Below are 26,240 nucleotides of genomic sequence, written 5' to 3'. Positions count from 1 at the left end.
TTTACTGTTGACTGAATAACTTTTTCTCATGCAAGTTTTTATGGTTTTTGGGGAACTAATAATTACTTATTTTTATTGCTTGTCACTACTGCAAATATTCCCAACTTTTCAAAATAATTGTAAAACTCCACAGAAAACTGGTAACAAACACAGTAGTTAACCCATCAAGTGCAATTATTCTTTTCTCTCTCCAGGAGGCTTCTATCTGCCTCCAGCATCTCGTTAGCTTCAAGCCCAATGTACAGCTCTTCATGTCTTTCCACTATGAGAGCACCAATTTCCTGGATTGTATGCCTTTCTCTTCCTTGGCGTAGGCCCCCATTTTTTTTAAAGTGTGCCATTTCTTAACAGCTTGATGGCAGTATAATTTGCATACCAAAAAAATATACTCACGGTAGTTGGATAATGACTTATAGATAGACCACAATCACCATGATCCAGTTCTCTAATACCATCACTACCCCAAAATATTCCCTTGTCTTCATGTAGTTGATCCCTGATCCCACCCTCGGGTTCAGGAAACCACCAATCTGTGTTCATTTTCTATACTTTTGCATTTTCCAGAATTTGGTTATATGAAATTATACAATACACTGTCTTTTGTGTCTGGCTTTTTTCACTTGGGATAATATTTTTGAGGTTCATCCATGTTGTAATATGTGTCAGTAGTTTATTTTATAACATTTTATTTTATGACAGTCCATACCTTTTAATTGCTGAATAGGATTCCATTATATCAATCTAACATATTTTACTTAGCCATTTAGCCATTTGATGGATTTAATATTTTTTCCTAGTTAGGGGGTATTATAAATAATGTGACTAAACAATCACATACAAGTCATTGCATGGACATTTCACTAGCAGTGGAATTCCTGGGCCATATAAGTGTATGTGTAATTTTCTAAGAAACCATCAAACTAGCTTCCAAATAGTACATATTTTACATTTGTATGAACTACATGGGAGGATTCCAATTTCTCCACATCCTCACAAATACTTGATATGTTATTCTTTTGGATTACAGCCATTCTGGTAAGTTTGTGTAGTGATTACGCATTGGTTTTAGTGCTGATGCCAGTAAATATTATTAATAAGCTGACAAAATGTGTGTATAAACTTCTGTAATCTAAGAAAAAGTAAAACCAATTAGATGAAAAGTTTTTATTACTTCACTATACATTTGTCATGACTGCTGTTGCTCACTAACTGATAAAAGAATTGTCACTTTAGAAAAATGTTATGTCAGTGATGTTTTATCATCACAAAGATGAAGTACATACAAATTAAATATTCAATCCTGACGGGTACTGATCTCTATTTCCTTTTCCCAGATTTTCTATGGACTGTGTGGTTGTTGATTGTGCTTTTTTCATTTGGCACCTTTTTTCTTTGGAGCTTTTGCAACCACTTTCTCTACTATATTCCCTTCACCTTTAATTTGTAGTGTGGCAGGACTTCCATTCTTCTGAAATGGGGATAGGTGTAAACTGTTATTTATTTATTTATTTTTAGCTAATAAGAGGTTAGAGTCAGGTTGGGTAAGTGACAATCCAATAAGACTCTGATTGCTGGAGATATGGAGATATAGACATAAAAAAAGGAAGATGATTCTCCACGGTCCTGGACTTTAGATTCCAGACTTTGAGGAAAAGACAATGGCAGCCTTATAGAGCTCTGCAATCAATTTGGTAGTTTTCCTCCCCATGGTATGGGGGGAGGGAAAGCTAGAGGTGAAATATTTCAGTTGCAACATAACTGTCTTTCATGATCATGCCCTAAACTATTGACTTTCAGAATGCAATTCTGAGGTCATGTGCTTTAATTCAGCTTTCATTATTATATAACAGAAGAAAAATACAAATAAGTGTTTAAAGAATTTCCACTTAAAATACAAAATGAATGGGGTCTTCATTAATACTTGTTAATTATTTTGCATTCTATTTTTAAAAGGTAGGATTTTTAAACTTTTCTTAAGAGCTGACCGTCCCTATTTTTGAGTGTGAAAATAAAATAGAGAAAGATATTCAGATTAAAGGGATGTGTTTCCTATGTTTACTATCTACTATTGACTTAAACTAGTCAAAGAGAATATTAACATGAAATAACTAGTTAAAATACAAGCATTTTACTGTTCTTTAATCTTATTTTTAAAGAGAAAATTGTGTTTATTTTCTTATTTTTTGATTCAGACTAAACAGGGAACAACTTCCTAAATGAAACCTTAGTCACCTTAAGAAAATAAATACATCATTACCAATAGTTAATGTTTGGAAATTTTAATCATATTTGAGTTAAATTACCTTTAAATATTTCCTAATGTTTCTCTTTCGTTTTAGGAAAGCATTATTTGTGGAATTATTCCATGATACCAAAAAATTACAGGAAACTGCTTCTACCTATCCTGCTCTTTAGTTTATTTTTTCACTCAATACCATATGCCAGATATGCTACAAAGAGAGTATATAAAACAGGCACGTAACAGAATAAATATGATAAAGAGTAAATGAGCTCATGTTTACAAACTCTGAGTAATGTGAAAAAAAGCAACTAAGGTGCTAAAATAGATTGTGTGAATTAGGTTATTTAGATACAGTGGGTAGAAAGTTGCAGTGGTTCTGTGGCATTTCAGTTGAAACCTGAAGAAAAGCACCAGCAATGTATATTGCCAGGACAACATACACCTAGCAATGGAAACAGAGTTTTCTAAGGATTTAAACGTAAGGAAAAAGCTTGGCGTTTTGGAGATGCCAGCAATCTATGAGTGAGGTGGGAATGTTATAAGACTAAAGTGTTAACAAGAGCGAAATCATCAAGCCCTTAGAGTTGGTAGTTTGACTTAATTTGAAGCCACTGAAGCAGATTAAATAGGCGAGTGGCCTCATTCATTATGTGCTTATCAAGGATTCTTCTGACCTGTGTGTCAGAAGAACACACAGGTCAGAAGAATAGAGAAGCTGAGAAGATCAGTTATGATGATAATTATGCAACAAATCAGGTAAGATATATTGGTAGCTTAAACTAGGAGGATAGCAGTGAATTTGGAGAAAAATTGCTGTGTAAGTAAGATTATTAGTACTTGTTAATAGCTTATATTAGGAGTAAGGTAAAGAGAAATAATAAATATAATTTCCTGAGACTTGAATGAGCAATAGGTTAGTAAAATTTAATGAAGTGGAAAAAGCTGGGGAGGAAATTAATTTGGAGAAGAAATTCATAAATTCCTTTTTAGAAATGTAAGAAGGAGTTCTTGAGAAATCTAACAGCAGATACCTTTGAAGAAAAGTTTGGTCTGGATATATGCATTCGAATTCTCAGACACGGGTCATCTTTGAAGTGTTGGGGATGGATCAGGGTACTCAGAAAGGAGTAAGAGAAACTATTTCTGAACCCTGAGAACTCAAACATTTGGGATTCTGTGTAAGAGAAGTCATCAAAGGTACTGACAAAAAAATAGTCACTAGGGAGAAGCAGTAGCAGAAGAGCGTGGCCTCAGGGAGACAGCGTGGTTTTGATGCATTGGCAGCAAGGTGATCTACAGGACAGAGGAGAAGTAAGATGGGGCAAAGAGCTCACAGGGAAGATGTGGGGGCCGGGTTCCAGCTGAGTAATGAGACAGAAACCAAGTTGGAGAATGGGCAAGTGACTAGAAAGTGAGGAATAGTGCAGATTTAGACAGAGCTTTCAAAAATTGAAGCTAGGAAAAACAGCAGAAAATGGCAGTAGTTCAATAGCAGTGTGACTTAGAGAGGGTTGATTCTTTTCTGCTTGTTAATGTTTTTCTGATTGTATTTTTGTGTTTATTTTTTAAATTTGGGTGAGCAACAGATTTGTATGCTGATAGGAACTGAGAGAGAAAGAGAGAGAGAGAGAGAGAGACTGAGGTTAATAAAAGGAGTAAAGCATTGCTACCACAGGAACAGACAGGAACCAAGCACCTGTGGAATTACTAGCTTTGGAGAGGCTGAAGAGAAGCATTTCATTAGTTTTTCCTGAAGGAAGAAGGAAGATAGGGAGATCATATGTATATAAGTGAGTTGCTATTTAACATCTATTTTCTTTATGAAGTATGAAGCAAGTTTGTCCACACAATGCAAGAATGAGGGATGGAATTAAGGGAGATGGTTTGGAATTATCATGGAAATGAACTGGCATAGAATAAATCGACTGGAGGTGAGCATTGTTAGAGGAAAAACATCATTATGATACTTGTTACAATGCTCAAAGGAAGACTGTTCTTCAGGACTTTACCAGGTTGAGCTAAGTTGTTCCTCAAGTAAGCAGTTAGGGGTGTGTAGGAGTACCTGGCTTCATAAGGGAGTGTTTGTGCTTTCCCTAAAGCTGAGTAAGGCACTGCTCTCAGAAAATCTTTCTAAATCCTTAATGGTGACCTAGGTACGGCGATAATCTTTCATCCTGTTTCTAGGTTGCCTATTAACTGAGTTTATATCCTCAGGATACTCCAACCATTCAACACACACACACACACACACACACACACACACACACACACACGAAAAACAATTTATAAATCAATGTATATATAGAATTTATGGTTTTACTAATTTTGAAATAAATTCTTAAATAAGTTTTAATTATAAAGAGAAATTCAACAGCTCAAGGGTCAGTAAAAATGCAAAATGGAATTTTTGTGTTTTCAGCCACAGAACCTCTGGTTAAATAATTCAGCTTTGTTTTACTCAACATTGTTTCATAGCAACAAATTCCGCTCCCTGCCACTTTAGTAAATAATCTGGAATCCTTTAGACACAGAAACACACAAGCAACAAGAAGTTCATCTGGAATTAATTTCAATATACAAAATAGGTATACCTTAAAATTAGCAAATTCCATAGAAAGAACAAATTTGAATCTTATAATTAATATTGTCAGGTTCTCAATATATATATATATATATATATATATATATATATATATATATATATGTATATGTATTAAATGTATATAATTTCCAGCATGTGAACTCAATGAAATGAAAAGAGAGACTTCATTTGCAAATAGCATGCCTAGAATGGTCTTTGGCACATAGTAGTCATTCAATACAAGTTATAAAATTATAAAATTTTCCCCTCCTTTGCTATTTATTTAATATATCTTATTAGAGACAGGTGACTGTCTAGTGTACCAGACTTCTTCTTACATGTTTTACAAATATTATTTGTATACACAGCAGCTTTATAAGGTACATTTTATTATCAATATTTTATAAATGAAGAACCATAGTTTTGGGGTTTTATTAATATCATCATTACACAGTAAAAGTTTACTATGAATAAGCACTGGTTATTTGCATACCTTATTTCAAAGTACCTCATTTAATTGTTACAGCAATGTTCATATTTCATATGGGGCATGAACCTCAAAGATCACACACATAGTAAGTGGAGAAACTGAGATTTAAACACAGGTCTATCTGTGGCCTGAACACATGCTCTTAGTATTATGTTGTACCACATATGTGTGGCTCTCCAAAACATGATTTCTCCTAGAAAACTCATAATTCCCTTAAATATTTTATTAAAACATAGCTCTGTGTATGCATTATGTGATTTTAAGTAAAATGTATGTACATATATGATAGGGCAAAATGAGATTTCATGGGGAACATAGATTTTAAGTAAGAATATTGAAGTTTTGAGAATTGAATCTTTTATATAGGTTAATGCATATCCCTTAACACAACTATAGCCCATGTGTTTACTGCTATTACCACACTGCTACTATTACTAACTATAGCTATCCTTGAGTGCCCAATATATGCAAGACACCTGACAATGTATTTGACTTATTTAATGCCAAGTACCTCAAGTTTATTGCAAAAACCATTAGTAAAATTAGTCATAAAAGAGGATGGAAATGAAATTGTAAATAGCATTTGTACATCAATGAAACTAAACTTTGGGGCATCACAGGTATAAACCAAATAATATACTTAATATCAAGATTAATTATAAAGTTATCATAGCGTGGTACTGGCATAAGCGTAGAGAAAAGGACCAGTGGATAAATCCAAAAGTCCAGAAGCAGACCAAACATATACAGTCACGTGATTCATAGCAAAGGGATGAATGCAGTGCTATGGAGAAAGTATCAGTTTTTCACTAAATAGCACTGGATCAATTATATATATGAGAATCTTGACCTCTACCTCACACTATACTCAAAAATCATTTCTAGGTTAATTGTTGGTCCATATACGAAAAGTAAAATAATAAAGATTCTAGAGAATAACAAAGGAAAATATGGTTGGTAAAGTTTTTTTTTGTTTTTTTTTAATACACCAGAAGCACTACCATAAAGAAAAATTCAGACATCATTAATATTAAGAACTTTAATTCATCAAAAAACACCATTGAGAGAGTTAATATACAAGTTTCATAGTAGAAGATGATTACAATGCACATTCTACTTATATCCAGAATACATTCAGAACTCTTACAAATCAATAATAAGACAGCCAACAGAAGCAAATAAGAAGCTTTTAATTGGTACTTCTTAGGAGAGTGACCAAGTAACATGAAAGTGGTCAGTGTCATCAGTCATCCAAGGACTACATATTAAAACCACAACGAGATATTATCACATACCTATCAGATTAGCTAAAGTTAAAAAACGATACTACTAGTTTTTGGCAAAGATATGGAACCAAGGGATTTTTATATACAACCCTAAGGAATGTAAATTGGTAAAATTACTTCAGAAAATGGTTTGGTCATATCTGTAAAGCTAAGTATATGCACATCTCATGAACCATCAATACTGTTTCTATTTATAGACCCCCCAAAACTTATCCTATGTCCTTCAAACGATGTATACACCCATAGATAAATAAATTGCAGTGGTTCATACAAAGAGAACGAGACAGCAGTAAAACCAATTGCTTCTCACAACAAAGATGAATGTCACAAAGATTAGGTTGAGAAAAAGGGCCCTACATGAAATAGTATATGTGGTAGGATACCATTTATGTAAAATTTGAAAAATAGTAAAAAACTAATTGTGTTAATAGAAAATAGAAATATAACAAGGAATGTAACATTTGGTAGAGAGTTATAATTGAGAAGGAGAAGAAAGAAGGGTTCTGGAATGTGGTCAGTGCTCCATATCTTGATCTGGGTATAATTACAAGGGTTTATTCAGTTTGTAAAAATTCATCAAACTGTGTCTTTATAATTTGTTTGCTTTTCCGTGTGGATATTATTCATTAATTAAAGATTTTAAGAAGCATTATTAATATTACTTCTAGTATTAAATAGCATTAACATAAATTGATCTTTAGAATATCAAAGAAGAAAAGACATTTTACTAAAAAGAGAGATAATAAGCCATTACATTTTTAATTTCAAAATAGTGTTCTGCATAAGCATTTTTTAAAAACATGTGTAACTTGTTTTTATTGTAAAATTAGTTGAATCGTCAGCAAAAAAATTATAATCAATCAAAGGAAAATAGTTATAAAACATTTTTAATTTACTTACCTAAGAAGACTGTGTCTAAACTGCTACTACATTCACTTCTTGTTATGAAAACAAAGGAATGCTGTTGAGAAATGCCTGTGTAAAAAAAATAAAATTAAAAAAATACTAAGTTATCCCGGCCAGTAAATAAATCTCCCTAAGAATTTTACCATTACTAAATCCAGCTGCTGGTGGTACTTTCAATCCATTCATTCACTCTCTCTGATGTCTCTATGGTTTTTATTTGGTGAAATCCATGCAAATTTTCAACTTTCTGGAGATTCATAAATGACAGAGCCCACTCTTACTCAGCTGCAGTGTTTCCCCAACAACATCACTATTGACATGTTGGCCTAGTTAATTCTTGTTTGTAGGGGCTGTCCTGTGCATCTGAGAATGTTCAGCAGCATTCTTGACGTCTACTTATTAGTACCAGTAGCATCACCCCCACAGTTCTGAAATCAAAAATGTCTGCACACGTTGCCAAATGACTCTGAGGGGAAAAAGTCATCCTGGTCGAGAGCTACTGCTCCATAATATGTATATAGGAATATTTGAGTAATAAATTTTAGTTCCTTGGCTTTTCCTCAGTAAATGCAGTCATTAGTTTTGGCTTCATCTACCTAGTGCTGTTTTTGCAATCATATCTGGAAAAATATTGGAATATTTCGTATTTTAATATTTCTGAGATCATTTTGCCATTCTGCAAAGGACGGAAGTCAATTCTATTAAAAAATAAGAGGCAAGCAGCCGGTTTTTCATATTGAGTGCAAGAAATCAGTGTGTATAGAATCTTATTTTCCATTGTGTTTATTATGCAACTATGACTGATTGCCTATTTTGGCATTGTTAGAAAGTTACCTCAACAATAAGATAACTGAAAATTAATATTTAAAATATTTTCTAAGAGTCTACTTAACTTAGATTTTGATTAAATTAATATTTTATTTTAAAATCTAATCCATATATGTGGTAAGCTAAAAAAGGAACTCCTCTTTTTAAAAAATAAATAATTTTTTGCTATCAATAATAGATATAAAAAGAGTCCATTCTTCATTATGGCATTATTTTCATAATTTACAATAAAACATTTCAAAGGATTAGGCAAAATTAAATTAAAATTTCCAGTTAAAAACTTCTTCCAATAATAAACTAAAATGTAAATATCTGCTTCCAGGGTTATCTATCTGTGGCACATCAGGTTGGTGTAGACATGGATGATGGGTGACCTGTGGGTGAAAGAATCCTGATCTGACACCTTCACTGAAACATTAGGTAAAATGATTTGCTAAGGTTATGTAAAAACATTTACAAATATATATTCCTTAGAAGTATCCCATTTGATTTTTCATATTTATTCATGATTCTCTACCAAAGGGTAATTCTAAAAGTGAATTTTATAACTATGCATTGGATGATTTCTCAAATCCAAAACCTTCTCCATTCTGCCACCTAGACCACATTTTGCTTTAAGGGGGCAATTTTAAATAATTAGAATATACTTTTAAATTTTACAAATTTGCCTACCATGGATAGCTGAAGGAAATAGAAAAACCCACAAGTTCATCTGTCATACAACTTCCATTGTTAAGAAAGAAGGGATGAATAAACAATTCCTTTGTTATTTTAGGGGAAGAATAACCTCAGCAGCCACTTATTCTAATGCTTGGATATGACCCTATTTTTAAAGAAAAAAGAAAACCTAATGGTGGTATACAGTTATTGACTTTGACAACTTCCTTATGATAGATTGATTCTTACTAATGATTTTTTTTTAGGACAAAGAGATGATGTATGTGATGTATAATATGAAAAATATTTCCTTCAAAACTTTTAGTAAATGTCTTGTTTTTCCAAAGTGATAATTTGATCAACTAATCTTCCCTCTGCTTCATTTTATGAAATTATCCATGACAATGTATATCTTTTTCAAATATAAAATATTACTTAAGCCAGACTTTTAAAGATAGCATATGGACATTTAAGAAAAATATAAACATCCCTTATTTTCCTTTTGATTTTTCAAAAGGAAAAAACACTAAGTTATTTTCCCTCTCTCCCCCCAATTATAGTTATATTGGACATCTAACCAGATTGGCCTGTGGCCCTTTTTGGCCACTTCATGAAAATACTGTAGTGTTATCAAACCTTTCTTTGATGGACTCATGCTCATTCTTTCAGTTCTGGCTATAAGGAGTGATAAGAGTATATGCTTTTAGGTGAAAGGAAATTTTCCATAATTCAACCATAGGCATTTCCCCATGAATTTTCAACTTCATAAATGAGTGTCAAATTTATATGCAACATAGCAATTAACTTAAGATTGTTATTTGAAGGGACTTTGACCTTGGACTTTCAAGTTTTTTAGACGCTCATTTCCATTCATTTCAAATCCAGGACCACTAATAGCATTAATCCTGGATGACTGCTACAACTCCCTGTTTATCGTTGACTCGCTGGGTTATCACAGTTTTCGGGAGGAAGGGCAACCACCATGCACTTGTGCTTCCTCCCTAACAGGCATCTGAACAACCCCTAGTCAACGCAGAGCAACAAGAAGGAAACTAGGTTTTGCTAGCTGTGTGTGTTAAATGTAAAGTCGATTACGGGCCATTGTCAATCCCACCTCCAGTGCTCACTTCATGTTATGATCCTTCATAACTAAGGAGACTTATAGAGCAGAGGTGAAACCCCAAAGTATTTTCTCGTCATGTAACTTCTAGAATCAGAGATTTTGCTTCATCCTTCTCCTGTTAGTGGAAGAAGGGAATGCAGTTTAGGTTTATGAATTATCAAGGAAAGAGTTTATTTTTGATTGAGCTCCCTATCTTCGACATTGCACACTCTGCTTTGACTTCCATAGCATCTCAAAATCCTGCACCGAATGTCACCTAGGTCGCTGTTTACAAATACATACATGCTGAAAGTTACATACGAGTACTTACTGAAACCTCCAAATTGATCCCTTTAAGGTAGAATGCAAAATTAGATTCATTTTTCTATGACTTGAGTCTTTTTATTACAGTTGAATATCCATTTACAAGACACTTTCTAGCTTAAGACATACCAAATCCCTTTGGAAAATAAAAGGAATATATCATCATTCAAGCAAATGACCTCAACACTGCAGAAAACACTGGAGAACATATAGACTTAAAGTATTGAGAAAGAACCTGACTTTCATATAGATAGCACTTCCACTTGAAAGATTTTGGTGTGTCCCTGGTTCAGAACTCATTCTAGTTACTGGGTCTTTTTAAAATTCTTCAAAAGTAGAATTTGAATGTAAATATGCCATGGTTAGCTGTCCCCAAGATTTTGGTCTTCTCTGGATTCACAGTATAGCCCTATTTCTTCGCTAATGCTCAATTCCTAAGTTGCTGCTTAATGAGAACAAAAATGCAGAAGACAGATCTAAAGAATACTGCTCCAGAGCTGGTACAGTCCTCAGAGTTACAGTTCAAAATTGTGTAAAAAATTCAGTCTGTCTAAAAAACAATCTTAGTACTATGCTTTTGCTCGGTAAAGATGTTATAAAGACAAGTAACCCCACCACTGACTACAAAAATGATATGCTTCTATATCAAATGTCTATTTGAATCATCACAAAAACTCTGAGGAAAATATTATTACAGTTCACCCTGAACAACGTGGATTTGAACTGAGCAAAGTCCACATATACACAGATTTTTTTTCAATAAATGCCAGTACTGTTTTCAATCTGCGGTATACATTATTCTATGCCATTTTATAGGGAACTGAAGCATCCATAGACTTTGGTATTTGTAGGGGTCCTGGAACCAATCCCCCATGAATACTGAGGGAAAACTGAGTTCAGGGGAGTCAAAAGTTATACATGGATTTTCAACTACGTGGGGGTTGGTGCTCCTAAATCCCGCTCCATGTTGTTCAAGTTTCAACTGTATTTTATAATACAGAGTAAAATGACATTCAAAGAAAGGAAATCTAATGGTGCTTAATTAAATAAGGTCTGTAGTCAAGATGGGAATCTGGATCTTTTGATAACAAAGCTTGTTTTTCTTCCACACAAATATAATAATTAAAGTCTAGTAGGAATTAATTGCTCAGTATTAAGCTATTTTATACCATTTGTCTGTGATAGCTTTTGCCAAAGATTGTTATAAGTTAAATAATATATCACAGGCATGCTCTATGCAGAAATAAGAACATAAAGTAAATTGAAAGCTGAAATGAACACTATGTATGACCTGCCAGTAAACTTAGAGATGATTACTTTTAAATTTTTATTCTGATAATAAAAAGTGATATATGGTTATTATTTAAAATTTAAAATACAGAAATGTATAAAGAAGAACATAATAATTACCTTAATTCTGCAGCTTAGAGAAGATAACTGTTGCTTTAGCTGCATGTCTTTTAAGACTGCATACACAGATGCATTCAATCTAGTCATATATTAATTTTGTTCTGTGAAAAGATTGTACTACACATATGAACATTGTGTGTATGGGTGTATAAATTGTGTACTCTACTTTTTCATAGAATATATTATGAACCTCTTTTCTAAATTATACATCTGTATCATTTTACAGTGTCATTACATTATTTTCTGTGCTAATTTCTGTTTGTACTGTATAGTATTTAATCAATTCTTTATTATTATCTGTATAGATTGTCTTATATTTCACTGTTATAAACAACCTCATGATGAATTTGTACATATATCTGCCATAATCATATTATCACTTCTGTTGGATAGGAAATTTAATTCCAAAGTACATTTGCTGTCTAAAATGGAGCTTGTTTTTAAGGCCATTCAACTTGAAATAGTGCTTTTTCCTTGAATAGCTGTACACATTTATATTCCTTTCAAAGTTGAAAGGAGTTATAGTTTATTCACTGTTGCCATCACTGAATATTATTAATTATATTTATTCTTTGTGATTATTCACTTCAAGTTCTTTGCCCATTTTTTTAAACTGAAGTGCCTGTTTATTTTTTTTCATTAACATGTTCATGCAATATTTTAAGAATATTAGTCCTTTTCCATCTGTCATGTATATTGCAAATAGTTTTCCAACTTTGTTGTTTGTCTTTTATTTTGTTTATAGTGTTTTCTAGCATACAGATAGTTTACGTTTTATTTTTATATTCACCTTTAATAGTTTACGTTTTATTTTTATATTCACCTTTAGAAAGGCCTTTTATCAACTTAAGAGTATAAATATAATACCTTTTATTTTCTACTAGCATGTTTTATTCATTTTTATATTGCATTTTCTTTATTGTGAATACATGCTTACATTTTTCTTCTATTGATCTATTGGGTAATTTAATGTTTGCTCTTACATGATAATTATTGTTATAGTTCTTTTCTATTTCTAAATGTTAAAGTACAAAAGTGATTTGCCTTAAAACTTCAAGTAATACTTAACTGAAAGTCCCTCTTCACCATAATCCTTTCTCTTAGCCATTTGGTGCATGTCTTTTGTTGTGTTGTATCACACTGGTATGTTGTATCGCAGCTCCTCTTGATAGAGTGAACACACATGCCTGTTTCATGTGAGATTCTCATGATTAGCTTAGGTCACAACCTGACTTTAATTCTAGCTGAGTTATGGGGGAAAGAACCGCAAGGACCCACCATTCACACAGTCCTGTGTTGTTCCTTATGTTCAAGAACGAGTCAAGCAACAGGCAAATAGGCAAATAACCATCTATGACATATCCCTTCAGGTAGCAGGGGCCACATATATATACCTGGGCACGTTTATAAATTTTCTCTCTAATAGTAGTCCTTTTAGATTCTGATACATTTTTTAACTCTTGAATTTTGTGTCATATGTGAGATTTTCCTGAGACAAATATTTCATAAACATTTAATTGGGAAACTGTATGAGGATATTTTGTCATTTTCATTTTAGCTAAGATCTCCTCTTCATTCCCACTTTCCATCCATTCAACAGAATTAAATTTTGTCTAGCGGTATGGCATATCAAGAATCATCCTATATATTCCAGAAGGTAATGGATTAATATCTATATTTTCATAACATAGACCTAAAGAGATTAGGTAATGTGCTCAATTCACACAATAAGTGAAGAAAGGGCAAAACCCTAAAATTCATAGCCAATTTTATTATCTAGTAGGAAGGAACACATTTCATAATCTACTACCTACGAGGCTCTGTAATAATGTAAGAAATCTACATTAGAGTATGTTTCTCAAAATGTAGCACAAAAATCACCTACCTCAGAACATTTTGAATTATTAAAAGTAGTAGTGAAAAGACTTTCAATTAGTATTTCCATTTGTAAAGCAAATATATTAATTACGTACTTCAAAAATTGGAAAGGGAAAACTATAGCTTGTTAAAATGTACTTTCTAATCTCCATCCATGTCATCTGGCGGGGAGCAGGGCAGTGTAGGGGGGCAGTTACCTGCATTGCTAACAGCTCTCTAGTGTCCAATGTCCAAAGTATTTACTTATATATTTAGACTTTAAAGCTCGGATAACCATGAAAGTGCAAAATAAACATTTGATGTTGTATTTCCCTTTGCAGATAAAGTTGAACAATGTACCATTTTTCCATAATTTCAAAGTATAATTTTAAAAAAGTGTATTTTTCTTAGGTATGGTAACTACTTGAATAAAATGTGGAATGTTGCACTTAATTGGATTCACCAATATAGACAGTTAACTGTTTGTAAGCAGAATTAATACCCTATGATATATTCCATGTCTTTTTCATACCAGAATAAACCTTGATGATCAGATTTTTTGGAAATACTGGAGGTTCTGCCAATATATAAACCTTACTATGATGCTGTTGTTGAAATCCCTTTTTCCATGTGATCATAGATTCTAAAATAGTTTCTGTAAGATTCCTAATTTCAAGCATCTTGCTTAATTATATTTTATTAATGCTGATAACTAAAAATGAAACAAAGCATGAGAATGGATTTCAGTTTAATTTTATTTATATTGGACGGTAATACAAGCTTGAATAAATTTTTAAACTTATACATTTGCCCATTTATGTAAAGTAACTCTAAATAAAACAAGCTGCTTCAAAAGTTACTTTTAAAATTGTACCTCACAAAATTTCTGTCTGAAAAACCAAATATATATTTTACATTTTAATGGTGGGATTTAATGTCACTTTGATTGTGGTATTTACTCAAACTAAAACATGAAAATTTTATCATGAAAAGTTAAATAATTCAGGAATAATGAATAATACTTTTAATAGGTATCCGGCATATGTAACATTAAACCTAAAGGTTTTTCAGTGTGTCTGTTCCCATGTCCCTTCATCTGATACACACTTGCATTTTCTTTGACAGGCTTATGCAGGAACAGATCTGGAAGAACAGTTGCGGTCGGTGTCCAGTGTAGATGAACTCATGACTGTACTCTACCCAGAATATTGGAAAATGTACAAGTGTCAGTTAAGGAGAGGAGGCTGGCAACAAAATAAAGAACAGCCCAATGTCAATACAAGAACAGAAGATACTATAAAATTTGCTGCAGCACATTATAATGCAGAGATCTTGAAAAGTAAGTATGGAAAAGAAAATACATAATAAGCTTAATATATCAGCCCAGTGAAAGTTGCAAGCCCTTCAGTATATGTACTGCTGAATAACTTTAGGGTCGAAAGTAAAGAAAATGTTATTTTCAAAATGTAGCATTTTATGATTTCACTGTAAGTGGTTAAGATGATTTCTTGAAATAGGAAGAGAGGTGCATGCATATCAACAAGCTTTAATTTTTTTAATTGAGGTGATGTCCCATTGCAAAATTTTAAAACATATAGGTATATTTTACACACTGTCAGTTTAATCATGGAAACATTCTATATCTTACAAAATAATTGTACACAAATTTTCTTTCCGATTTGGATTTAGAAATGCTTAATTTCTAAATCATATGAAATCATCTTTTCAAATACTACTTGTTACCTTGTTGCTTCATGGGTAACTGACTTGAGAGCCGGAATTTGGTAAAGCCTGAGAGATCTAGCAGAAAATATCACAAAAAATTATGATGTTGCATAAACTGGCATAGTATAAATTGATGGATTACTTTTAAAAAGTAATTCCCTTCAGTTATTAGATGTTAATTTTTATAAAGGTTTGAGATTGCAAAGTATTTTCAGAACAAAACCAACCAAACAAAATGGCTTCATATTTGAATAATCAATAGTTTATGTCCTTTTTTCCCAAAACGTTTATTTGAGGGGAAATATAGACTAGAACATTTAAGAAGTACATTGTTTGTAATGAAGTATTTAGAGTCAACAGTGCTATAAGTAAACCACTAACTCATTGGAAACAGAATTCCAAGAGAGAGCATGAAAGAAGAAGGAAAATTTGACTTTCCTGAAAATACTTAGTTCAGGATACATGCCACAGTTGATGGAAAATACCCTTGCATTTTAAGTAGCTATCACCATGACATTACCCCAAACTGCCAAATAGCCTGCCTGAAAATGACTTTTGAATTGAGTCCAAAACCATAGCCATCTTCTCATTTCCATCTCAGTTTAGAAAGAAAATCAAATCGTGTTGTTTATATTTGTTTTGTACTATACAAAAATAGTACATCCTATAGCAAGTGACCATGGCTCTATCTCTGCAGGTTTGATAAGCATGTATATGTTAAATTTTCATTTTCTTAAGTAAAGAAAACCAAATGTAAGTGCTGTAGAATACTGAAAGCATAATAAGATTTAAGAAAGTATAATCTTCATTTAGCTTGTTACATGGCTATAGAAATTACTTTTTTAAAGAAAATATCCTTAGCTGCTCTGTTAAATATGATATATTCCAATTCACAGGGCAATTTAGGATCCTGTCAATTATTTCTTTGATGTTACATATGATACTTAAATCTTAAAATCTGAAATCAAGTGTGAGTGACTTCCAACTACTGTGGGCTGTTTCCATCTTCGTGGCTTCTGTGTAACTTATGGCCTTCCCTGTGACTCGACAGGTATTGATAATGAGTGGAGAAAGACTCAATGCATGCCACGTGAGGTGTGTATAGATGTGGGGAAAGAGTTTGGAGCAGCTACAAACACCTTCTTTAAACCTCCATGTGTGTCCGTCTACAGATGTGGGGGCTGCTGCAACAGTGAGGGGCAACAGTGCATGAACACCAGCACAGGCTACCTCAGCAAGACGGTAGGTGTTTCAGTTCCCCCAGGAGCCCGCTCAGTCAGAACCCTTCACTCTGGAAGTAATTTGCTTAAACTCTGTTCCCTTTGAAGTAACTTTCTACAATTCATCGTTTCTTGTTTTTAATTTAGGAAATGAAGTTTTCAACCTTTCGTGGTATTGATGGTATACTATCACAAAGAAAAGAACTGATGCTGTATGAACTCTGTTCATTCAGTGGTATCAAAGCCAAGAGAAGAAAATCATAAATATACACGTGAATGTGTGTGTTTATACACGCACGGTCATACACACTTACATACATACACATACACATACATATTGATCTTTGAGTATAAACATTGTCATCTGGCAATAAATTACTTTTAAATGGTTAAGTCTTTTGATTATAAAGATACATACTATATATTCAAAATACAGAGGGTGCCAAAAACATGTATACACATTTTAAGAAAGGAAAACGGTATTGAAATTGCAATACTCAATATATACCGATCACAAAAGATGAACACAAGTCACGTTTGACTTCTGCAATTACAAGAGGTGCTCAAAGTGGTTACCATCAGCGTCCAGACACTTCTGATTACGGAGAACTACTGCTTGAGCAATACTGACCAAAGTGTCCACTTGTATACATTTTTGGGCACCCCCGGTATATAATTACAAGTATGTGATCTGTGAAACAGTTGTATAGTATTGACATAATCTATCACACTGAGCATACTTATTGTGTTCATTTAAACAGCAAAGAAAATATTCTGACACTACATCTTAAGTATTTTGAACAAACTGTGAAGTCCCATCATATTAGATGTTAAGCTTCTAATAAACAACCAAGAAACTTCTCTTACAATTCAGTTCGGATGTGGGATTTTCAGAACAGACGCACAAACCTGCAGGTCTTAGGTGGAAGAGGAGCCTGGCTATCAAAGGTCATGTTTGGGTGCTGATAACAACCATGGAGTATTGTTTAAAGTGGTGTGTGCCATTGGCTCTGCACATGTATAGAGAAGCCCGGCCCACAGCTCTGGGTTTAGCTGATGCAAACTTCTTTCTGAAAGACAAAACTGCAGTTGCTCAAAAGGCTTTTCCAATTTATTTTGAGAGCTGGAATCGCATAGGTGACATGGCTCCATTCAGAATTGTTCTTTGACCTTTAGAATGAAAAATGAAATCATTTCAAAAATGTGTTGTTAGATTTGATTTGTAAAATGTGGAATGAAAATAAATTAACATTTTTAATTAAATAACGTCTATACTTAGAACACATGCAATAAAAGTTGGGGTCTTTCAGCATTTTCATACACACTTTCACTGAGCTCCATGGTTTCCACTAATAAAATCTACTCTTATTTTAATAATTAAAATGGAAATGAAAGTCAAGATTATTACCTCAGTTGCTTCAACTGCATTTCCCATTTGGTTAAAATTTTCTAAAATTTTTACTGTGATGATCATTTGGTCTCTGAGTTTGGAGATACTCTCCAAATTGCTTTTTTGTTTATATTGCTCACACACTAGATAAAGGAACAAGCTCTTTCAGATACTAAGACTTGAAAGAGGAAACAAAAGATAAATTATAAACCTGAATTTTCTATTCTACTTGCCTCTGTCCAGATGCTAAACACTAAAGAATACTAAAAGATGATGCTTTGGGGTCCTGTAGCATTCCTATTATTATTATAGTTTAAGCGTAGCCAGAAATAGTTATTTCTTATAAGCATAGCAAAATAATATAGTTTATTCCAACATGTGTTAGGTAGAAAATCAATATGACTCTAATTATATTCATGCATTTAGAAACTTTATCAGTAGAATGTATATCTGTGGGTAATGTGAAAACATTTCAGTGCTTGATAAAATTCTAACATTTTAATAGAATAGTATGTAATTGTAGTGTTAGGGCAGCAAAACTTCTCCTTTGTTCATCATTCTGCTCTTCCCCTCAAATCTTTATCAAACAATAATTAAGAATTTGTTAGCTAAGAAATTGTAGATTTATATTATATACTATTCTGAATAAAATAATACTAATTTAACAGGTTTTACTGGATATCATGTGTTTATCTTATCATAACCCTGAACTAAAACAGGTTTTTTAAAAAAAATTATTTAATAAGTATTGGAGCTAAACGTCATTTTTTATCAAATAGAAATATTTATACCAGGAAGGTATTCGCCAAAAAGTGACATCTATTTAAAAAAGATATTAATATTAAAAATGTTGATGGTCTTATATTCAAGCCAAACTCAATAAAAATATTGTTGGCCTTCTGAGGCTCTTAAAAACAATGTCAGTTTTTAAAAAATTAGACAAAGTAAATATGGGTGATTTAGAAATTACAGTAAGTTTTTGGAATACATTTACTAGTGTATATTTTTAAATAATTCTTCTAAGCAATACGATACGTGTCTTAGATTATATTTTTTATTAATATGGTTTTTCATTTAAATCAAATATCACTTTGGTTGATCTTTAAAAGGTATAGACGTACTAGTTGCATGTTCCAAACACCAAAAGGCTGTATTTCTTTTAAAACTGGAATGACATGGGATAGACTCAAAAGTTAAATTTTGAAGAAGTATTTCACCGAATAAAACAAAATGTATTAAAAGCTCATTATTTATCATTTTTTAAATGCCTTATTTATTTAGTGAAATTTTATTTTCAAAGAGCTCATGTTGAAAAGATGTAAAGTTGAATAACAATCATTTTAGTATTGGGATTTTCTTGTTTTGTTTGCTCATTCCTTGAAATTCCAGGGTTGTTTTTTTTTTTTAATATTTAATTTATTTTTGTGGTGAAAATCAGTTATCAGTTGAAAATATCCAAAGCTATTTTGTATTATTAATTTGTTCTATAAATTCTGTTATGTTTTGTTAATACAGATAAAATATTTGAAAATGAGTGAATCTTCCTTTTAAAATGTCTCAAGTTTTATAACGTATTTATTAACTATGACTTTCATATTTAAATGAGGTATTTCAAAATACATTTTCTTTAGGTACTGATGCCCAAATGTTTTGAATACTAGAATAAGCTTTATCTCCCCAACACCAAACCCATCCCAAACAACAACACTATGAAAAGCACCTTGGTCTTCTATTTTACCTCTCTCATTACGTGACTTCACTTCAAATTAGAAACATAGGGTCCTTTTTTTATTACTATTATTAGTTTCAGGTGTACAAAACTATGTAATAGTTAGACATTTCACCTCTCACATGGTGATAACCCGCCTCCACTTCATGGATGGTGTAGATGCCTGACCACTGCTCTGCACACCTGAAGCTGAAGCTGAATAATATTGTATGTGAACTATTATTATATGTATATATATATATATATATATATATATATGTACATATATGTACATATACATATATATATGTACATATATACGTATATATATACATATATACATATATACACACATATATACATACATATATACACGTATATATGTATGTATATATATGTAGTCGTGGGATATGGAGTTCAGCATAGGGTCCTTTTTGATGTTTCCTTTCTCTTCACAAATCCATTCTGTCACCAGATCAAATCTTAATTTTATCCAGGTCTCTTGAATCCCCATGTTTACCACCATCACTCTAGTCCAAGATACTTTTGATGCTCTTTCCAACTAATGAAATAACATCCTCTCTGCTCTTCCTGCTTCCATGCCCCCCCTTCCAAATCTATTCTCTAAATTACTTCCAAGTGTGATATACTTTTTTTTTGCCTTCAGCAGTGGAAACAATACTTACATGTTTTTTTATTAGTTTCAGGAGCACAAAACAACATTATGATTAGACTTTTACACCCCTCACAAAATAAAAACCCCAACAAGTCTATCACCCATCTGGCACCATACATAGCTATTACAATGCTATTAACTATATTCCCTATGCTGTACTTTACATCCCATGACTATACATATATATATATATATATATATATATATATATATATATATATATATGTATATACATATCTATGTGTGTGTATATATATATATATATATATATATGTGTGTGTGTGTGTATATATTATATATACATATATATTATATATATATATATTTATAGTTGATATTCAATATTATTGTATATTAGTTTCAGGAGTACAGAGCAGTGATTAGGCGCTTATATAATCTATGAAGTGATCCCCCCAATAAATCCAGTAGCCATCTGGCACCCTACATAGCCTTTACAATATTAATTATTGACTATATTCTCCATACTGTATTTCACATCCTGTGACTGTTTTGTGACTATCAATTTGTACTTCCTAATCCCTTCACCTTAAGTATCTCAACTTAAGTATAATGTGGCTTAAAGAATTCTTTGGGGGAAATTTTTCTTACCTCCATGAGATAGGTCAAAAATAGACCCAGTATTTATTTTAAACGTTTGATAATTACTTTCCCATACTTTTTTTTCATACACTTACTATAGCTTATAATCCTGTAGTTTACAATCATATAGTCATCATTATTTGACTAATGTCTATTTGCTCTATAAAGACAAAAACAGGTCTATATTGTTCATTAGTTACCGGAGTACCTACCACAGAATTAGCGCACAGCCCCTTTTAGAAACACATAAAACTGTGGAACCTTCAGTGGAAAAAAATGAAAATACAGACACATCCACAGCCTTTCCCTCCACCACCACCCTCAAAATTACAGCAAGTTGGTTCCCTGACACCTAATCATTGTCTATTGAACCAGATTTTGAAAGTACTACCTTGAAGATTAATGATAAAATAGTTGACTAACTTGCCCGTGTAACTTTTAAATAAACTGATCCACTTGGCAAACTCAAATGTATGCTTTAGATTTTAGCTAAACCTTTTAAAAGTATGTTTTTTTAACAAATAAAAGAAAATTCTCCCTCTTTTCCCATCTGTAGTTAATATGAACAAAAGTCAACATTCTGTTCCTCTTATTATTGGTTTACTAAATATATGTTTACTTTATATATACTCCAAATAGATAGAAATGCCTTAGGTAAAATCTAAACTTGGAAAACAGAACATCAGTACATTGTTAGGAAACAAAATGAATAAACTTAGTCTACAGTTAACCATTAGTGGTTTTTCTGTGACCACTGCATATTTATTCCTTGTGTTGGTCTAATTAGGTATTCACCTAATTGATGTAAGAGTGAGAATGTTCAGGGATAAGTGTGTATGCACACAGCATGTAAATTGCTTTGTCAAGTTGGAGGCCTTTCAGGGGTTTAGGCTTTAGAAGTTATAAGGCATCAGGGCTAAGAAGAACTTTTCATGCTAAGTTTAAGGTATGTGTAGATGAAATGGAATTTGGTCCAGCATCGTCAGTGCTTAAACATCAAATATAATATTTTTTCTATAAGAAAATTGCCTACTTCATACCATACCGAATCAGTTCTCACTATATTTCGTCTTTCACGTCCAGGCTTCACAGAATTTGGGATTACTTCTATAATAGATTTACCATGTTGATAATTTTACCTGCTTTCTATCAATCACCTGCTCATATGAAAAATCAGGATTTACCTATACTATCAAAGTCTATCTGGTGTTTGCTGTTGGTTTATGTTGTTTTTCAGTTTTGTTTTGATCCTTTATTTCAAATAATGATTGTAGTTGTATTTTTACATGTATATATCATTATCACAGCTAAGTAGTTTTCATTTTAGCATTTCAGTTTTTTAAAGATTTGCAGATTTTTGGAATTAAAAATTTGAAGTTAATTGAAACCAAGTTCCTTAGTTTTCAGGGTTCTGCCCCCTAGTACTTTCTTTTCTGACTCCACAAATTCCTTAGGTTTCCTCATCTCCTCTTTTGTTCTCTGTGGTGATTACTCCCAATCTTTATCCCCAGCTCAGATTTCTCTCATGGTTCCCTTACTACCTACTCAACCTGTGACTTGGCTTTCCCTCAGACAAGTCAAAGTCAATCTGTGTCACACTGGAGTTATGACCATTTTATTCCCCCCACCCGACTCTCAAATAAAAAAGCAAGTAAATAAATCTTTTTCTAGTATTCTCTGTTTCAGTAAATGATACCATTCATCTAATTGGTCAATCCCAGTTATTCTTCCTTTCGCTAAAATCCTAACCAATAATTCTAGTTAAATCCACCTTCCACACATCTCTGAAATCCATCCTGTGTCTTCATTCTGCTGATCCCACTCTGGGGTAGGCCAAATTTCTCAATCACATATGCCAGCCTAATAACTGGTCTCAAGCCTCTACACTTACTTCCCTACAATCCATTTGCCACATTTTAACCGTGATTTTTTTTTTTTTTCTAAATGATAAAACAGGTACTACTGAAAACTCTTCAATAACATTGCATTCTTTGGACTGAGCCAGCATTCAACTAGTGGATTGATAAACTGGTCTTTTCTAATTGCATTGTTCAGGCTAGCATCAGTTCTGATTCATTGATGCAAACAGTCTAAGTTGTTAAATATTTTGAATGGCACTCTTCTTTAGGTTAAATCCTTCAACATGGTGAATAGGTGATCTGGCTGCTACCTAAATCTGCAACCTCAATTGTCATTATCCTTACCCTCAAACACTACTTACCAACAGTACCCAAATTCCTTTACTACTTAAATTATGTCAGTCTCATAAATTATGGCAGTATTATATGTCAGTATACTTACAAATCACTGCACTGGGTGTGTTTGAAACATCTCCTTACACACTATTCTCATATATCCACTTATCTAGCTAACTTCTACTCATCCATAAGCCTAGACATAAGTGTCATTTCCACTCCTGTTGTATGTTCTGATAACCTCTCTCTGGCCCATATTTTAGCATCATTGCCTTATCTGTCTGCCAAATGGTTTTAGTCCCTAGGCTCTAAGCTCCATGAAAGCAAAGCTTGTATTTGGATATTACCCTGGGCCATAGCACAGTAGTTGGCACATACTGAGTACTTGGCACTAAATAGAATGAATACGCAAATAAAAGAGAACCCATTTGGAATCAAAATTAGAGTCTTTTAAAAATACTTTTTATAAAAAATATAGCTAACATACAATATTATATTAGTTTCAGGTGCACACCATGCATACCATAGTTATTCAAGCTCATGTACTGAAAGAAGTGATCACCTTGATAAATCCAGCAATCATCTGACACTGTACCACGCTATCACAATATTACTGACTATATTCCCCATGCTGTACATTACATCTCCATGACTTATTTGTCTTATACCTGGAAATTTGGAACTCTTATTCTCCTTCACCTTTCCCCCCTTTTGTAATTTTTCAGTTACTGTTGATATTCAATATTATTTTTTATTAATTTCAAGTGTATAACATAGTGATTAGACATTTATCTAATATAAGAAATGATCCCCGTGACCAGTCCAGTACCCGCCTGGCACTATACACAGTTATCACCATATTGCTGACTATATGCCCTTTGCTTTACTTTACATCCCCATGACTATTTTGTAACTACTAATTTGTACTTCTTAAACCGTTCAACTTTTTCACCCCACCCCTGACCCCCCTCCTGTCTATCACCACAACAAATAGAGTATCCATCTGGCACCATAGATAGTGATTATAATATTATTGATTATATTTGTTATGCTGTACGCTACTTCCCCATGACTACTTTGTAACAACCAACTTGTACTTCTTAATCCCTTCCCCTTTTGTAACCCACACCCCCCAAACCTCCTCCAATCTGGCACCGATCAAATGTTTTCTGTATTTATGAGTGTGTTTCTGTTTTGTTTGTTTATTTTGTTCTTTAGGTTTCACATATAAGTTAAATCAAATTGTGTCTGTCTTTCTCTCTCTGACACTCCATTCAGCACAATACCCTCCTGGTCCATCCATGCTGCTACAGATGGCAAGAACCCATTCGCTGCCAAGGCCAAGCAATGTCCATTGTATATATGTACACCTCCTCTTTATCCATTCTTCTACTGACAGACACCCAAGCTGCCTCTACATTTTGGCCACTGTGAACAATGCTGCAATAAACATATGGATGCACAGTCCCTTTGAAGCAGTGTTTTGGGTTCTTCAGAAGTGGAATTACTGGGTTCTTCTCTGTCTCTTGTTATAGACTTTGTTTTAATGTCTGTTTTGTCTAGTATAAGTATTATTACCAGAGCTTTTTGTTTTCATGGTCATGAAATACCTTTTTCACTGCCTTTACTTTCAGTTTTTGTGTGTCTTTCAAACTGAAGTGAGTCTCTTATAGGCAGCATATGTAAGACTCTTGTTTTCTTATCTATTCAGCCCTCTATGTTTTTTGATTGGAACATTTAATCCATTTACATTGAAAGTAATTGTTGATAGATGCATAGTTACTGCAGTTTTATTATTCATATTTTTTATCTCTTTTTTTTTTTTTTTCTGCTTCCTTTTCTTAAAGAACTCCCTCTAACAGTATTTCTTGTAATACTAGTTTGGTGGTGATGAACTCCTTTAGCTTTGCCTTGTCTGGGAAGCTCTTTATTCTTCAATTCTAAATGATAACTTTGCTTTGTAGAGTAATCTTGGTTGTAAGTCCTCACTTTTCACCACTTTGAGTGTTTCATACCAGTCTCTTCTGGCCTGCAAAGTTTCTGTTGAGAAATCGGCTGGCAGTTTTATGTGAGCTCCCTTGTAGGTAACTAACTGCTTTTCTCTTGCTGCTTTTAAGATTCTCTCTTCTTCTTTAACCTTTGGCATTTTAATTATGGTGTGTCTTGCTGTGGGCCTCCTTGAGTTCATCTTCTTTGGGACTCTGCACTTTCTGTACTTTTTATATCTATGTCTTTCTCCGGGTTAGCGAAGTTTTCAGTCGTTATTTTTTAAATAGGTTCTCAATCCCTTGCTTTTTTTTTTTCTCTTTCTGGTACCCCTATGATGCAAATGTTGTTACGCTTGATGTTGTCCCAGAGATCTCTTAAACTATCCTCATTTTTTTAGATTGATTTTTTTTTTTTGCTGTTCTGATTGAGTGTTTTATGCTGCCTTGTCTTTCTAATCACTGATTCTATCCTCTGCTTCACCTAGTCTGCTGGTAATTCCTCCTAGTGCATTCTTCATTTCAGTTACTGTATGCTCCACTTCTGACTGGTTATTTTTTATGGTTTCTGTATCCTTTTTCATACTTGCTATCTCTTTGTTGAAGTTCTCACTAAGTTCCTCAAGCATCCTTATAACCATTGTTTTGAACTCTGTATTTGGTACGTTGCTTGCCTTCATTTTGTTTAGTGCTTTTTTTGAAGTTTCCTCCTGTTCTTTCATTTGGGACATATTTCTTTGTTTCCTCATTTTGACTGCCTCTCTGTGTTTGTTTCTATGTATTAGATAGATCTGCTATAACTCCCAGTCTTGGCTGGATGGCCTTATGTAGTAGGTGCCCTACAGGGTCCTGGCACAGTCTCCCTGGTCACCTGCTCAGTGGGTGGGATTGATCCTCAGGCTGGTTGGCTGTGGGTTGGTCATATCCACAGCTTATGGACTGCTGTGTGGGGGACTTATCCCACTGAGTGGTATTCGTCCCAGCAGACTCTGATGCCTATTGAGATTGCCCTTTGTATGTGCTGCTTGTGGGGCTAACTGAGCGGTGCTTTGCTGTAG

At 33.1% G+C, this 26,240-nt stretch overlaps 1 protein-coding gene across 4 annotated transcripts in view; it reads left to right on the top strand.

The window, feature by feature from the left end:
* The window catches only part of VEGFC (vascular endothelial growth factor C), a 191,982-nt gene that overhangs the window by 134,153 nt on the left and 31,589 nt on the right, over positions 1-26,240 (top strand). For 3 of the 4 annotated variants that reach the window (XM_074329888.2, XM_019749437.3, XM_074329887.2), the window contains 2 exons: positions 14,809-15,022; positions 16,460-16,650. In XM_074329888.2, the coding sequence (XP_074185989.1) occupies positions 14,869-15,022; positions 16,460-16,650 (345 nt within the window). In that variant the 5' untranslated portion in view covers positions 14,809-14,868. Of the gene's footprint in view, positions 1-8,734; positions 8,754-14,808; positions 15,023-16,459; positions 16,651-26,240 lie in introns of those variants that run through there. The other variant, XM_019749438.3, reaches the window with a different exon arrangement.

This window comes from Rhinolophus sinicus, chromosome 16 (genome assembly GCF_057876585.1).
Source record: "Rhinolophus sinicus isolate RSI-liver-muscle chromosome 16, RSI-T2T, whole genome shotgun sequence".
Lineage (NCBI taxonomy): Eukaryota > Metazoa > Chordata > Mammalia > Chiroptera > Rhinolophidae > Rhinolophus > Rhinolophus sinicus.
The sequence above is the reverse complement of the archived record's forward strand: the minus strand, read 5'-3'. Positions and strand labels throughout refer to the sequence as shown.